Here is a 17,327-nt window from a genome sequence, read left to right on the forward strand (position 1 = left end):
CACTCTCACTCTCACTCTCACTCTCACTCTCACTCTCACTCTCACTCACACTCACACTCACACACACCAAGTAGGCCAATTAGCCTCCCATTGACAGTGCAGCCTCAGGTCAGCTGCCATAATCTGTGTAATCTATCAAAATGGCCGCAAAATGAGAGTGGATGCTGGCCTGCGGACCTGTGCACAGTTCACTTCCAGAGAGACAGACATGCCGCAACCCTCATGCTTTTAGGCCAGATCAAAGGGCTCTCATACTGTTGTCTCTTTCGACATCCTCACGCTACTCCAAACACCCAAAATTACAATTCTGCCCTGTGTGGGAAACAAATGCAATAACATACAGAAAACAAAGGCAATAACTATACTGAACAAAAATATAAACACAACATGTAAAGTGTTGGTCCTGTGTTTCATGATCTGAAATAAAATATTGCCAAATTTGTTTACATTCCTGTTAGTGAACATTTCACCTTTGCCAAGATAACCCATCCACCTGACAGGTGTGGCATATCAAGAAGCTGATTAAACAGCATGCTCATTACACAGGTGCACCTTGTGCTGGGAACAATAAAAGGCCACTCTAAAATGTGCCGTTTTGTCACACAATACAATGCCACAGGTGTCTCCAACGTCGTTTTAGAGAATTTGGCAGTACATCCAACCAGCCTCACATCCGCAGATCACTTGTAACCACGACAGCCCAGGACCCCTACATCCCGCTCCTATATCTATGGGATTGTTTGAGACCAGCCACCCGGACAGCAGATGAAACTGAGGAGTATTTCTGTCTGTAATAAAACCCATTCTGATTGGCTGCTCCCCTGCCCAGTCATGTGAAATACATAGATTCGGGCTTAATTTATTTATTTCAATTGACTAATTTCCTTATATGAACTGTAACTCAGTAAAATCGTTGAAGTTGTTGCATATTGCGTTTGTATTTTTGTTCAATATAATTTGTTCTGTTTTCACGTCATCAGATCATGTAGATGTTATTGCTTGCTACTTTGCCATTTTGTTTTACGTTAATGGTTTGAGCTAAAATCACATTGATAATGGGATTGACTTGATCTAGATGATGGATGATATAATGGCAATGGAGTCTGTTCTGATGCTGTCCCACCAGTGTGCCGGGCCACTGCATCACATAGTAATAACCTTAAGCTGCTCCTGCTATAATTTGTAATATAAAGGCCCTATTGTCTACTGTGTCACGGGAATTCGAAGATTAAGAAAAAAGGTCAGTGCTAGCCCTTTCACTTTAATGAAGAGGTCACATCCAGTTGATCTGCTTGCCTCAAGTCTAGTTCCTGGACTTTTCTGGATGGTTTCTTTTTAGTATTTCCTTTTGAACCAATATTTTTATAGGATATTTTTGCATTCAAATTAATAATGATAAAGACCAGGAATTATTCCTGACCTCTTGATATAACCAAGAAACAATGGACCATGTTATAGAACTCCTGACCCTGATCATGAAGGGGTGTTGGATAGAGTATAGAAGCAGGACAGTAGCCAGAAGGTTGTGAGTTCCAAGGCGTAGGCTATTAGGAGAGGCTAAGGGTCTAGTAACTCACTAGTCCATCCAAAATGATAAACATGAATTTCCTCTACATGTCTTCAAAACAACACTGTCTGTTAACCTGGGGTAATGTTTTGTATCTTGCTTTCCCACAGAGTTGGACAGTCAGGAGATGTCAGACAACACCAAGAGCTCTCTGCCATTTCCCGTGTTCCTTCCAGTCAACTACCAGGTGCGAGATGCAGATTGCTTCTTCCTCAAGGAGACCGGTCAGGACATCATGAGGAACTCCAGCCTGCAGACACAGACACAGCCATTTGTCATCCTGAGAGCCAGCCGGCCGCCTGTTGTCAACGTCAGCTATGGGCCCCTGTCCAAAGAGCAGCCTGTCCCTCTAGACCTGATCCAGTCTGTGCAGCTGTTCCGGGCCCCGGGGGTATTCACCTATAACTGGAAGGTTCAGTTCTTTGTGCTGACCCCCCAGGTTTACTCCTCCATGCCCAAGGTGCAGGTGTTGTTCTATGTGGCTGGGAGGGACTGGGACAGGGGAGAAGAGGGGTTAAATGATGAGTTACCCTGTGTGATGTTGTTTGCCTTCTGGCAGACCCAGGAGGTAAGGGGCTCCTGTGCCCTTGGAGGTCAGAGGGGCACCTGCATGGCTGAGCTGGAGCCTGTAGCCAACTGGTTTAGTCCCGCAGCAGAGAGCTCTAGCCGGGAGAAGCTGTACCTAACAGAGGGCAACACAGTAGAGCTGTACTACCAGGCCCGGCCCAGTGCCTACGGGAAGTGCAGGGAGTGGGATGGGGGCCGCTGGGGTAGCTCAGAGCAGCAGCAGCAGGCTGAGTACGTCCCTGTTACTCCAATGCAGAGAATCGGCAGTGTACGCCTCTTTCAGGTGCCCAAGGGAGCTGCATCTCTGTCTCAACTCAAGCTGGGAAAGGCCGTTGTCATTCAGACCTCCTCCAAACCCCTGAAGAAAGATATCGCCACTTTCAACATCCTCACGACCAGCTCCTCCTCCCTGAAGAACTTCACTCTGCGGTGAGTCTCATATGACATGATTGATGTTTTCACTCATACGTAACCTACTTTACTTTTTATTATGTCAAGTCACGTATTTTAAAACAATAAGTTATCTTAAAAATGCATAATTCCAAATGCAAATGCAACTATTTCCCTATGACATATAGGAAACAACTATAGTGAAGTGCTTATCAGACCAATAACTGTCCTGTAGCACACTGTGGTTATAATTGGTTAATAACAACTAACCCTATTTTCTGATGTATTACATAGTAGCCCAACTTATCTTCTAAATTTAGCCACACGTTCCCAAACTGTCCATTAGAAATAAGGGAATATTGGAGGAAATTAGATTTGATGTGGATTAAAGCATTTCTCAGAAAATATCATAGATGTTAGCAGTCTTACTGGGAATTGAGGCAGATTATTCATGTTAAATTGAAAAATACATGTCTTTGCTAGTGGAGAGTAATGATATTCAGAGCTATTTCAACTTCCCATGCAGTCATCAAGCGACTATTGCTTTTGCATTAACCTACTATATTCCAGTATTTTCATAACTCAGTTAATCATAACTACGGTGAGTTTTCCTCTCTCTGCGCTTTTTCTAGGCCCAATGGCTGTTTCCTCGTCTCCTCACTCACTCTGGCTTTTTTCAGGTTCGGGCTCATTTAACTTCTGTAATGTCGGACCAGGCCTGGGCTCGGGGTTCAGTTCACCGGGCTTGTGTCTGACCGGGATCAAATGTTAAGTTCTGATGAGAACTGAGAACGGCAGTGTCAATTATGCGTGTGCTTTGAATTCATGGTGACTTTGTGTGATGTAAATACGCTAGGCCAACGGCTTCCATGAGACAACCTGTTTGGATAAAGTGCTATTTTATTTTTGGCAAATTTTCTGCTGCACATGTTGTGTATTTTGTGGAATTGCATTAGTGCGACATTGGGGGGAAATGTTGTAATTTTCCGGTAATACACCAACGGTAATATTTTATATATACAAATGTATATACAGTACCGGTCTAAAGTTTGGACACACCTACTCATTCTGGGATTTTTCTTAATTTTTACTATTTTCTACATTGTAGAATAATAGTGAAGACATCAAAACTATGAAATAACACATATGGAATCATGTAGTAACCAAGAAAGTGTTAAACAAATCAAAATATATTTTATATTTGAGATTCTTCAAAGTAGCCACTCTTTCCCTTGATGACAGCTTTGCACACACTTGGCATTCTCTTAACCAGCTTCATGAGGTAGTCACCTGGAATGCATTTCAATTAACAGATGTGTTAATTAAAAGTGTTAGTTAAAAGTTAATTTGTGGAATTCCTCCTTAATGCATTTTTAGCCATTCAGTATTGGTGGTATACAGAAGCTAGCCCTATTTGGTAAAAGACCAAGTCCATATGTGAAAATTTGAAATTGTGTTTTTTTTTTTACATTGGATAAAAGCAGAGACACAGAGCGACAAAATGGTATATCATACACTGCATTTGAGGAACATTGGGAAAGTAATTCCTCTTTGAAAGTTGATAAACTTGTAACTTCACTTTTGAGAAAATGGCCTTTGAATGTTTTAGTACAGTACCTACTGAAGAGCTCTTCTTTGTCTACACCCATTCAGCATCATTCACACCCTCTTAAGCTTTAGTCCCACCCATCTCTTCAAGGGTTGATCTGAGCGTTCTGTCCTAACAACAACAGCCAAGCACTCAAGCTAACTGGCTAACGTGAGAGAACAGTTCACTGACCATTTTACTCACCCAGGCAGAGCTGGTTAGGTTGTTTATATGTTATCCAGAGTGTTGATAACTGCAACTGTGCTGCTGGCAACAATTGAAGCTTTTTTGGCAATGTTTACCGACACCGGCCATATTCAACAGGTGTTGAGCGTTCGTAAATTTGCCATTTATTCTGCACTCTGGCACACTCAGACGAGTGCTCTGAAATCGGAGTAATCAAATCAAATTTTACAGTGAAATGCTTACTTACGAGCCCCTTGCCAACAATGCAGTAAAAAAAAAAAATACAGATAAGAATAAGAAATAAAAAGTAACAAGTAATTAAAGAGCAGCAGTAAAATAACAATAGCAAGACTATATACAGGGGGGTAGCGGTACAGAGTCAATGTGTGGGGGCACCGGTTAGATAATATGCACATGTAGGTACAGTTATTAAAGTGACTATGCATAGATGATAACAACAGAGAGTAGCAGCGGCGTAAAAGGGGGGAGCGATGCAAATAGTCTGGGTAGCCATTTGATTAGGTGTTCAAGAGTCTTATGACTTGGGGAAGAAGCTGTTTAGAAACCTCTTCGACTTAAACTTGGCACTCCGGTACCGCTTGCCGTGCGGTAGCAGAGAGCACAGTCTATGACTAGGGTGGATGGAGATTTGACCATTTTTAGGACCTTCCTCTGACACCACCTGGTATAGAGGTCCTGGGTGGCAGGAAGCTTGGCCCCAGTGATGTACTGGGCCGTTCGTTCTCACTACCCTCTGTAGTGCCTTGCGGTCGGAGGCCGAGCAGTTGCCATACCAGGCAGTGATACAACCAGTCAAGATGCTCTCGATGGTGCAGCTGTAGAACCTTTTAAGGATCTGAGGACCCATGCCAAATCTTTTCAGTCTCCTGAGGGGAATAGGTTTTGTCCTGCTCTCTTCACAACTGTCTTGATGTGCTTGGACCATGTTAGTTTGTTGGTGATGTGGACACGAGTAACTTGAAGCTCTCAACCTGCTCCACTGCAGCCCCGTCGATGAGAATGGGGCGTGCTCGGTCCTCCTTTTCCTGTAGTCCACAATCATCTCCTTTGTCTTGATCATGTTGAGGGAGAGGTTGTTGTCCTTGCACCACACGGTCAGGTCTCTGACCTGCCTATAGGCTCTCTCATCATTGTCGGTGATCAGGCCTACCACTGTTGTGTCATCAGCAAACTTAATTATGGTGTTGGAGTTGTGCCTGGTCTTGCAGTCATGAGTGAACAGGGAGTACAGGAGCGGACTGAGCATGCACCTCTGAGGGGCCCACGTGTTGAGGATCAGCGTGGCGGATGTGTTGTTACCTACCCTTACCACCTGAGGGCGGCCGTCAGGAAGTCCAGGATCCAGTTGCAAAGGGAGGTGTTTAGTCCCAGGGTCCTTAGCTTAGTAATGAGCTTTAAGGGCACTATGGTGTTGAACGCTGAGCTGTAGTCAATGAATAGCATTCTCACATAGGTGTTCATTTTGCCCAGGTGGGAAAGGGCAGTGTGGAGTGCAATAGAGATTGCATAATCTGTGGATCTGTTTGTGCGGTATGCAAATTGGAGTGGGTCTAGGGTTTCTGGGATAATGCCGTTAATGTGAGCCATGACCAGCCTTTCATAGCATTTCATGGCTACAGACGTGAGTGCTACAGGTCGGTAGTCATTTAGGCAGGTTACATTAGTTTTCTAGGGCACAGGGATTATGGTGGTCTGCTTGAAACATGTTGATATTACAGACTCAGACAGGGAGAGGTTGAAAATGTCAGTGAAGACACTTGCCAGTCGGTCAGTGCATGCTCGGAGTACACGTCCTGGTAATCTGTCTGGCCCAGCAGCCTTGTGAATGTTGACCTGTTTAAAGGTCTTACTCACATCAGCTGAGGAGAGCGTGATCACACAGTCGTCCAGAGCAGCTGGCGCGGTCATGCATGTTTCAGTGTTATTTGCCTCGAAGCGAGCATAAAAGTAGTTTAGCTCGTCTTGTACGCTCGTATCACTGGGCAGCTCTCGGCTTTGCTTCCCTTTGTAGTAGAGATCGACCGATTTATGTTTTTTCAACGCCGATACCGATTATTGGAGGACCAAAAAAAGCCGGTATCGATTAATCGGACGATTTTTATATTCATATTTGTAATAATGACAATTACAACAATACTGAATGAACAATGAACACTTTTATTTTAACTTAATATAATACATCAATAAAATCTATTTAGTATGTTCAATTTGGTTTAAATGATGCAAAACCAAAGTGTTGGAAAAGAAAGTAAAAGTGCAATATGTGCCATGTAAAAAGCTAACGTTTAAGTTCCTTGCTCAGAACATGAGAACATATGAAAGCTGGTGGTTCCTTTTAACACGAGTCTTTAATATTGTTGTAGGTTGTAGTTATTATGGAACTATTTTTCTCTATACCATTTGTATTTTATGTACCTTTGACTATTGGATGTTCTAATAGGTACTTTAGTATTGCCAGCCTAATCTCGGGAGTTGATAGGCTTGAAGTCATAAACAGCACAATGCTTGAAGCATTGCGAAGAGCTGCTGGCAAACGCAGGAAAGTGCTCTTTGATGAATGCTTACGAGCTTGCTGCTGCCTACCACCGCTCAGTCAGGCTGCTCTATCAAATCATAGACTTAATTATAATATAATAACACACTGAAATACGAGCCTTAGGTCATTAATATGGTCAAATCCGGAAACTATCATTTCGAAAACAAAACGTTTATTCTTTCAGTGAAATACGGAACCGTTACGTATTTTATCTAACGGTGGCATCCATAAGTCTAAATATTGCTGTTACATTGCACAACCTTAAATGTTATGTCATAATTATGTACAATTCTGGCAAATTAGTTTGCATCGAGCCAGGCTGCCCAAACTGTTGCATACACCCTGACTCTGCGTGCAATGAACGCAAGAGAAGTGACACAATACTGCCTGCTAACATTAATTTATTTTAACTAAATATGCAGGTTAAAAAAAATATATACTTCTGTGTATTGATTTTAAGAAAGGCATTGATGTTTATGGTTAGGTACATTCGTGCAACGATTGTGCTTTTTTCCCGCAAATGCGCTTTTGTTAAATCATCCCCCGTTTGGCGATGTTGGCTGTCTTTGTTAGGATGAAATGGTCTTCACACAGTTCCCAACGAGCCAGGTGGCCCAAACTGCTGCATATACCCTGACTCTGTTGCACAGAACGCAAGAGAAGTGACACAATTTCCCTAGGTAATAGAAATTCATGTTAGCAGGCAATATTAACTAAATATGCAGGTTTAAAAATATATACTTGTGTATTGATTTTAAGAAAGGCGTTGATGTTTATGGTTAGGTACACATTGGTGCAACGACAGTGCTTTTTTCGCGAATGCGCTTGTTAAATCACCCATTTGGCGAAGGAGCTGTTGATTCAATGATAAATTAACAGGCACCGCATCGATTATTTGCAACGCAGGACAAGCTAGATAAACTAGTATATCATCAGCAATGTGTAGTTAACTAGTGATTATGTTAAAGATGATTGTTTTTTATAAGATACGTTTAATGCTAACTAGCACCTTACCTTGGCTCCTGCTGCACTCGCATAACAGGTAGTCAGCCTGCCACGCAGTCTCCTCGTGGAGTGCAATGTAATCGGCCATAATCGGTGTCCAAAAATGCCGATTACCGATTGTATGAAAACTTGAAATCGGCCCTAATTAATCGGCCATTCTGATTAATCGGTCGACCTCTACTTTGTAGTCTGTAATGGTTTGCAAGCCCTGCCATATCCGATGAGCGTCAGAGCCGGGTAGTACGATTCGATCTTAGTCCTGTATTGACACTTGCCTGTTTGATGGTTCGTCGGAGGGCATAGCGGGATTTCTTATAAGCTCCAGGTTAGAGTCCCGCTCCTTGAAAGTGGCATCTCAGCCTTTAGCTCAGTGCGTATGCTGCCTGTTATCCATGGCTTCTGGTTGGGGTATGTACGTACGGTCACTGTGGGGACGACGTCATCGATGCACTTATTGATGAAGCCAATGACTGATGTGTGTACTCCTCAATGCCATCGGAAGAATCCCGGAACATATTCCAGTCTGTGCTAGCAAAACAGCCTGTAACACACACAGCACACACAACACACCCCACACAACACCCACCACACACACACACCACACACACACACACACACACACACACACACACACACACACACACACACACACACACACACACACACACACACACACTGAGAGTGAGCTTTATACGCATCTCTGTGTGTGGAGTAAAGGTGGTCTAGAGTTTTTTTCCCTCTTGTTGCACATTTAACATGCTGATAGAAATTCGGTAAATCTGATTTCAGTTTCCCTACATTAAAGACACCGGCCGCTAGGAGCGGCCGCTAGGATGAGCGTTTTCCTGTTTGCTTATGGCCGCTAGGATGAGCGTTTTCCTGTTTGCTTATGGCGTAATACAGCTCATTGAGTGTGGTTTTAGTGCCTACCTCGCTCTGTGGTGGTATGTAGACAGTTACAAAAAATACAGATGAAAACTCTCTTGGTAGATAATGTGGTCTACAGCTTATCACGAGACACTCTTCGTCAGGCGAGCAAAACTTTGAGACTTCCTTAGGTATTGTGCACCAGCTGTTGTTTACATAAATGCATAGGCCACAGCCCCGTGTCTTACCAGAGGCTGCTGTTCTGTCTTGCAGATAGAGTGTATAACCCGCCAGCTGTACCGTATGTTCCTAATGTCGTCGTTCAGCCACGACTCAGTGAAATATAACATATTACAGTTTTTAATGTCCCGTTGGTAGGATATACGTGCTTTCAGTTTGTCCCATTTATTTTCCAGCGATTCAACGTTAGCTAGCAGAACAGAGGGTAAGGGCAGATTAGCCACTCGTCGCCTGATCCTTGCAAGGCACCCTGATCTTTTGCCTCAAAATTTCCGTTTCCTTCTCCAGCGAATCACGGGGATCGGGCCTGGTCGGGTGTCTGCAGTATATCCCTCGCGTTTGACTCATTGAAGAAGAACTCCTCATCCAATTTGAGGTGAATAATCCCAGTTCTGATGTCCAGAAGCTCTTTTCGGTCATAAGAGACGGAAGCAGCAACATTATGTACAAAACAAGTTACGAACAACGCAAAAAAAACAAAAAAGTAGCATAGTTGGTTGAGAGCCAATAAGACGGCAGCCCTACCCTCCGGCGCCATCAATTTACGGTTAAGGTTATAGTTAAGGTTATGAGTTAGGTTCAAGGGTTAATGTTAGGGTTAGCTAACATGCTAAGTAGGTGCAAAGTAGCTAAAAAGTAGTAAGTAGTTGCAAAGTTCCTGAAATGCTAAAGTTGTCTGTGATGAGATTTGAACACACAACCTTTGGGTACCAGACGTTCATGTTATATACCTATCCATTCACCCCAACCAACCACCCTCCTTTCATTTTTGCCTTAAGTAACCTTCTATCTTATGTAACAATACCAAACGTAACATATCATACTAATTTGAGTGTCCTAGATTTATGTTTACTATTTTATGTCTAGTCTATTATACCAGATCTGACTTATTTGTTTGTGTTCAAAATCTATTTTTGACCAATCCACAAACCAAACCAAAGATAGATAACTAAGATATCCAATCATATCAAACCAGATAGATACCAAACGTGGTGGCAATAGTGTTATTCTATCACACATTTAATAGTCAGTCCTCTGCATACTGTAGAGAGATAGATACATGTTGACCCCTTGATGGGGGAAGGGCTGACTGGTCCTTGGGTATTGTCTTGGGCCATTTGTCATGCTGCCGGAGGTGACACATCAAGAGCACATCAATTAGGGCTGAGCCAACAGGAGTATAGGGATGTTAAAGGGTGTGTGTGTGTGTGTGTGTGTGTGTGTGTGTGTGTGTGTGTGTGTGTGTGTGTGTGTGTGTGTGTGTGTGTGTGTGTGTGGTGTCAACCAGAACTTCACTTAATTGAACACTTATGGGAAGATTCTAGAGCGGCGCCTGAGACCGCTTTTTCCACCTCCATCAACAAAACACCAAATTATGGAATTTCTTGTGTAAGAATAGTGTCACATTCCTCCAACAGAGTTCCAGACACTTTTAGAATCTATGCCAAGGAGCATTGAAGCTGTTCCTGCAGCTCGTCATGGCCCAATGCCCTATTAAGAAACGTTATGTTGGTGTTTCCTTTGCCTTCAACATAGACAGGTGGAGATTTATGTTGTCTTGCTTAGAGATAATACTTGTTCTACTGCTACTATATTTCCTCCAAACTACTGTATGTGGTGAATGATGGTCCTGTCTGGGGTTCCAGAATCCATTTTCTCTATATGCCGCAATTATTTATTTGGCTTGCATGTATTCTGTTATCCATTTGATGGTATCAGGAAGAAATGTATATCAAATTGCCTATCGTTTTTATGACATACTGTACATCTCTTACCTCGAGGTCTTATTCCCCCTGAAGTTGAAAGGTAAACTCTGCAAACACAGGTGCCACAGTCACAAGGGCTGTGTCTATTCTGTAGGTGGGATTCAATAGGCTAAAAAGGGGATGACCCAAAAAGCAGGACAACCGGAATGCATTATTCAGCATATCCTTTGTTCAGCCATTCGTATACCCAAATAGGAATGGTACCTGGAGGAGACCAATATTAAGTCAGTCAGTGGTGAGCGTTGCATGGATGCACCTCACCCCCTTTTTTGAGAATATCAAATTAAGTGCAGATGGAAGGTCTAGCTGAAGGAGCTGGTCTCTCCCTCAACCTCAATAGGTCCATCTGCGCTTACAGTGCTGCTATTCCCAGAGCACACTGGCAGGCACATGCACTGTTCTGATTTAATGCTTTAGCTGGGATTTCTCACCATCAACAGGCCATACAGTAGCTTCTCATCCCATAGTGTTTGCTGTGTGTCTTAGTAATGTAAATGTTTTCATGTTTTCAAGGTATTTCGATAAAGTACTAGAATATGTAGCAACTTATTTGAATGAGATTGATTTAAATCAAGTTGGCAGCAGTCTCTCTCTTCCTGTTCCACTCCCCTGTGTTGGAATCTATGTTTACTTAAGCAGTGGGGCTGAAAATAAGCCTTTTCCCTTGGCTCTCTTCATCTGTCACCCCAGTGCCCATGTATCTTAATCACTGTTGCTTTAAATCCATTTGAAATTGCCTCTCACTCACAGTCTCCTCAGTCGCTCTGCCTCATGGGGTCAATGGCCACATAATAACAACAAGGAGAGCAAAGGAAGAGGTTTGATGGCAGGATCTCCTCTCCTCAAGAAGTCTTATTACCTTGCCTCTCATAAACAGAGTAGTACATCTGTGTGTATGTTCAGTATCTGTGTACTGTTCACCTCCCTGCCCACACACACAGCCGGTGTTCTAGCCCTGCTCTTCACCACCATGCGGCCAGTTAATTAAGGGGTCCTGTGTGTCTCTTCTGGTCTGGGCCTCAGCAGCTGTCTGGCTGTTTTATCACTGTTCAAGTGTACCATTAAGTCAGGCTTAACACTTAGTCGTCAACATAATGAGCCCAGTGGTGGTGATCGCTAGTGACCAGGGGACCAGAGATCCAGTCAGAGTGTGATAACATGGTCAAACCACACCTGATAGTTTCATTAGCTTTCCATTAGATTGTTTTTGCAGGTTTCATTCTCTATTACAGATGTATTACTGCTCATATTGACAATGTAGTGCCATCACCTCCGTATGCTGCATGGTAAATTACATGAGGGGGAATCAGATTGCTGTAGAAAATGTGTTTAGTCTGTGCACCATTAGCTGGCTAGTGTACAGATTGAGTTATCAAAACCCCAGATCACAGCCTCAGTTTTTAGGCAACGATTAAATTATTAAATCGTGATGATATCTGATCAAACACCATTTGTAGTTAATTCAATTCTCTCTGATAACATTTGTTTTAATCACAGACAGTATCATGAATAAAACCAATAAGCTTTGCTATGCGCCGGATACTGTGTCAGTGGGCTACTGCCAAGAAGTCTGATCATTCATCCGTGTGACAAACACAACTTTTTCATCCCATTTGATGTGTTTTTAGTCCTGTCCTGCAAACAATGAGTTGTAAGGATGTCCCCGGAACGTCACCAAATGGTGACCTGAAGTCATCAGGACGTTATGTCATGGTCCCCTGGAGGTTTTGTCTAGTTCCCGGTTGTTCCCGGGGATGTCCCCAAGGACGTTTTTAGGACTTTCTTGGGATGTTGTGTCATGCTGCACTGGAGGTTTTTGTCTAATTCCGGTTTGTCACGGGGACGTCACCTGATGGTCGCAAAAAAAGGGACGTGCACCCTAGTTTCATTACACATCATCCCTTTTTACTGTTGCTAAGTCCATCAAGGCACTGATAGGTGAACCACTGATCCAATCACAGCTCTTTGTGTTTTGGTAATGCTAGGGACATCTACACACACAAACAGTGCTTTCAACTTAAATAAAAAAGTCTGTGCTAGCAAAACAGTCCTGTAGTCAGTTGTACTTCCTGCTTTACTTTTTGCTTGTACGCCGGAATCAGTAGGATAGAATTATGGTCAGATTTGCCAAATGGAGGGCGAGGTAGAGCTTTGTATGCGTCTTTGTGTGTGGAGTAAAAGTGGTCTAGAGTTTTTTTTTCTTCTCTGGTTGTACATGCTGGTAGAAATGAGGTAAAACGTATTTAAGTTTGCCAGCATTAAAGTCCCCGGCCATCAAGGGTGCCGCGTCTGGATGAGCATTTCTTGTTTGCTTATGACCTTATACAGCTTGTTGAGTCCGGTCTCAGTGGTAAATAGACTGCTACGAAAAATATAGATAAACTCTCTTGGTAGATAGTGTGGTCTACAGTTTATCATGAGGTACTCTACCTCAGGCGAGAAGTACCTCAAGAATTCCTTAATATTAGACATCGCGTACCAGCTGTTATTGACAAATAGACACACACCACCACCCCTCGTCTTACCGGACGTAGCTGTTCTGTCCTGCCGATGCATGGAAACATACAGTTGGCTTGGTTTATCTGTGTCATCGTTCAGCCACGACTCGGTGAAACATAAGATATTACAGTTTTTAATGTCTCGTTGGTAGGATAGTCCGTGACTCCTGGGAAGGGCAGCGTCTGTCTACCAGGAGATTTGTCACACAATCGGCATATTCAGGGGGAATGCGCACGGTGGAGACCTGTTCTGGACTTTCCACCGTAGTAGCACCAACGGAAATCCCTAAACACCTCCCCGAGCACTCCCGCGACCACCCCGTGAGAGCCCTCTGTGGCCAAGAAACAGTGGGGTCATGACAAACTAACCAGGGTAGGCCTAGCACCACGGGAAACGCAGGAGAGTCAATAAGGAAGAGACTAATTCTCTCCTTGTGCACCTCCTGCTTCACCATGCCCAGAGGAGCGGTGGCCTCCCTAATCAAACCTGACCCTAATGGTCGACTATCTAAGGCGTGAACGGGGAAGGGCACAGCCACGGGAAAAATGGGGATCCTTAAACTATGGGCGAACGATCTATCCATAAAGTTCCCAGCCGCGCCTGAATCGACTAGCGTCTTATGCTGGAAATGCGGGGAAAACTCAGAAAAAGTGACAGACAAACATATGAGCAACAGAGGGCTCTGGGTGCCCTGCCTGCTGCCTCGATCCCCAGAGGAACCAACCCGGCACCGACCGGCATTGTAACCTCTGCGGCCACAGATGGTGCATGAGCTGGTACCCTCTCCAGTCTCCCTGTGCACCGCCCCTCCCAGCTCCATAGGTATCGGAGGGGGGGTGCGGGGGGATGGAACCACCAGACCCCGATCTGAACGTCCGCGGGTAGCCAGCAGGTTGTCCAGCCGGATGGACAGGTCCACCAGCTGGTCAAACGTGAGGGTGGTGTCTCTGCAGGCCAACTCCCGACGGACGTCCTCACGCAGACTGCAGCGTTAATGGTCAATCAGGGCCCTGTCGTTCTATCCCGCGCCAGCAGCCAGGGTCCTATGCTCCAGGGCGCTCCTCGTCTCCTGCCTCAGATGGAAGAGGCGCTCACCCGCCACTCTACCCTCACCCTCAAACCCCCCAGTTTGAGGGTGAACTCCTCAAACTGGTCCCATGCCGCATCTCCCTTTCTCCACACGGCGTTGGCCCACTCCAGGGCTTTCCCGGTGAGGCACGAGACGAGGGCGGACACCCTCTCACGGCCCGACGGAGCCGGGTGGATGGTGGCCAGGTATAGGTCCAGCTGTAAAAGGAACCCCTGGCAGTTCGCAGCCTTCCCGTCGTATTCCTGGGGCAGGGAGAGACGAATCCCACTGGGACCAGGAGGAAGAGGGGTGCTCAGTGGAGACCCCGGTTGTGCTGGTGGAGGCGCTGGAAGAACTCCCTGTCTCTCCCAGCGGTCCATTGTCTGGACAATGCGGTCCATGGCGGTGCCAAGATGTTGGAGCATTGCTGCGGGCTCCCGGACGCGCTCCTCCACCCCTATACCCGGGGTACCTGCTCCTGCTGACTCCATAGTTTTGGTCCGTAATTCTCTAATGCAATGCTACTGGCGGCAGAGAAGTCAGGCGTAGGAGAGCGGAAACTGATTTACAACGGTTGTGTTAATAACCATAAACCACCGTCAACAGAACAATACAATAAATGGGTCAAACAAAACCCGGTAAATACCAGCATACCGTGCACAACTACAACAAACAATTACGGACAAGGACATGGGGGGGACCAGAGGGTTAAATACACAACATGTAATTGATGGAATTGGAACCAGGTGTGATGGAAGAAGACAAAACCAATGGAAAATGAAAAGTGGATTGGCGATGGCTAGAAGGTCGGTGACGTCGACCGCCGAGCGCCGCCCGAACAAGGAGAGGGACCAACTTCGGCGGAAGTCGTGACAGGGGGACTCGTCTAGATAAATCAATCAATGTCAGATTTTTGTTTTCACTGAATCTCCATTTGGATATTTGGTTAAAATTAGGCTGGGGAAATGTTAGCTAAGTTGAGGTGAGTGCTAATGACAATTTTTATTTTAGTTTGCTTATATATTAGCTGATAAGAACATTTTGCCAGTATGTTACACAAGTGGAGTTTTCTCTTCAGCCTGTCCTACTCCCGACCGAAAACCTGTGACTTGGCTGATAATCAATCAATGTGATTTTGTTTCACTGAATCTCTGTCTGTATATTTGTTTAATTGATCTCTAGCTGGACAAGTGGAAGTGGTAGCTCATTTATTCATTTGCTCATCTATCACTGATCAGAAACATTTAGCATGCAATAATTGAGCCTAAATCAAGTGTATTCTTTGTTCTATTGACTCATGTAGTAGCTTTATATAGACTTATATAGAGCCTAGGCTATTTTTCTAATGTCCCAATCCCACTGAAACTCCTAAATCCTGTCTCACGAAAATTCCTAACTTTATTATGTAATCTATTGGTTGCATTATCAAAGCATGTCTCACCTATGCATGCAGAAATACCGCTATAAAATATACCCCACTTCTCTGCGCTGCCCATATGAGAGCTTTGGTAGAGAATGTGTGATTAATTATCAGGTATGAAGGTAAGGCCCAGATACAGACCACGTCGAATAAACAATAGTTGAATATCTCAACAGGGGCAGGCGATAGACAGGTCCAGGCAGGCAGGGTTCAGCAAACCAGAGGTGGGCCAACGGTACCGGACAGCAGGCAGGCTCAGGGTCAGGGTAAGGCAGAGGTCGGTAATCCAGAGAGGGGGCAAAGTTACAGGTCGGCAGGCAGGCAGGCTCAGGGGCAGGCAGAGTGGTCAGGCAGGCAGGCTCGGAGTCAGGACTGGCAAAGGTCAAAACCAGGAGGGGGAGAGACTGGAAAAAGCAGGAGCTGAGACACAAACACGCTGGTTGACTCGAACAAGCAAGATGAACTGGCAACAGACAAACAGAGAACCCAGGTATAAATTCACAGGGGATAATGGGGAAGAGGGGCGACACCTGGAGGGGGGTGGAGACAATCCCAAAGACAGGTGACGTCAACAAAAGATATGAGAGTAGATATATGGACATGTTTTTTTTATTAAGATACCTTGACATTTAAACAATTTCCTCTCTTCAACTCCCCATTATTCATGAGCTGATCTGCTATCTGTATAATCAGTCACTCAATTTTGCCAAATAGGTGATACAGTGTATTCGGCAAGTATTCAGACCGCTAGACTTTTTCCACATTTTCATACGTCAGTCTTATTCTAAAATGGATAAAATAATATTTTTCCTCATCAATCTCTACATGCAATACCACATAATGACAAAGCGAAAACAGAAATACCTTATTTACATAAGTATTCAGACCCTTCACTATGAGACTCAAAATTGAGCTCAGGTGCATCCTGTTTAGATTGACCATCCTTGATGTTTCTACAACTTGATTGGAGTCCACCTGTGGTAAATTCAATTGATTGGACATGATTTGGAAAGGCATACACCTGTCTATATAAGGTCCCACGGTTGACAGTGCATGTCAGAGCAAAAACCAAGCCATGAGGTCAAATTAATTGTCCGTAGAGCTCCGATACAGAATTGTGTCGAGGCACAGATCTGGAGAAGGGTACCAAAAATGTCTGCAGCATTGAAGGTTCTCCATTATTCTTAAATGGAAGAAGTTTGGAACCCCCAAGACTCTTCCTAGAGCTGGCCGCCCAGCCAAACGGAGCAATCTGCGGAGAAGGGCCTTGGTCAGGGAGGTGACCAAGAACCCGATGGTCACTATGACCGAGCTCCAGAGTTCCTCTGTGGAGATTGAAGAACCTTCCAGAAGAACAACAATATCTGCAGCACTCCAACAATCAGGCCTTTTATGGTAGAGTGGCCAGACAGAAGCCACTCCTCAGTAAAAGGCACAAGACAGCCCACTTGGAGTTTGCCAAAAGGCACCTAAAGGACTCTCAGACCATGAGAAACAAGATTCTCTGGTCTGATGAAAAAAAGATTGTACTCTTTGACCTGAATGCCAAGCGTCACGTCTGGAGGAAACCAGGCACCATCCCTATGATGAAGCGTGGTGGTGGCAG

At 44.6% G+C, this 17,327-nt stretch overlaps 1 protein-coding gene across 1 annotated transcript in view; it reads left to right on the forward strand.

Moving 5' to 3' along the window:
* LOC111958060 (transmembrane protein 132D) overlaps positions 1 to 17,327 on the forward strand; it is a 66,057-nt gene that overhangs the window by 7,165 nt on the left and 41,565 nt on the right. Inside the window, exon 2 of the mRNA XM_023979243.2 lies at positions 1,678 to 2,563. Within this exon, the coding sequence (XP_023835011.1) occupies positions 1,678 to 2,563 (886 nt within the window). The remainder of the gene's footprint in view (positions 1 to 1,677; positions 2,564 to 17,327) is intronic.

This window comes from Salvelinus sp. IW2-2015, linkage group LG33, assembly GCF_002910315.2.
Source record: "Salvelinus sp. IW2-2015 linkage group LG33, ASM291031v2, whole genome shotgun sequence".
Lineage (NCBI taxonomy): Eukaryota > Metazoa > Chordata > Actinopteri > Salmoniformes > Salmonidae > Salvelinus > Salvelinus sp. IW2-2015.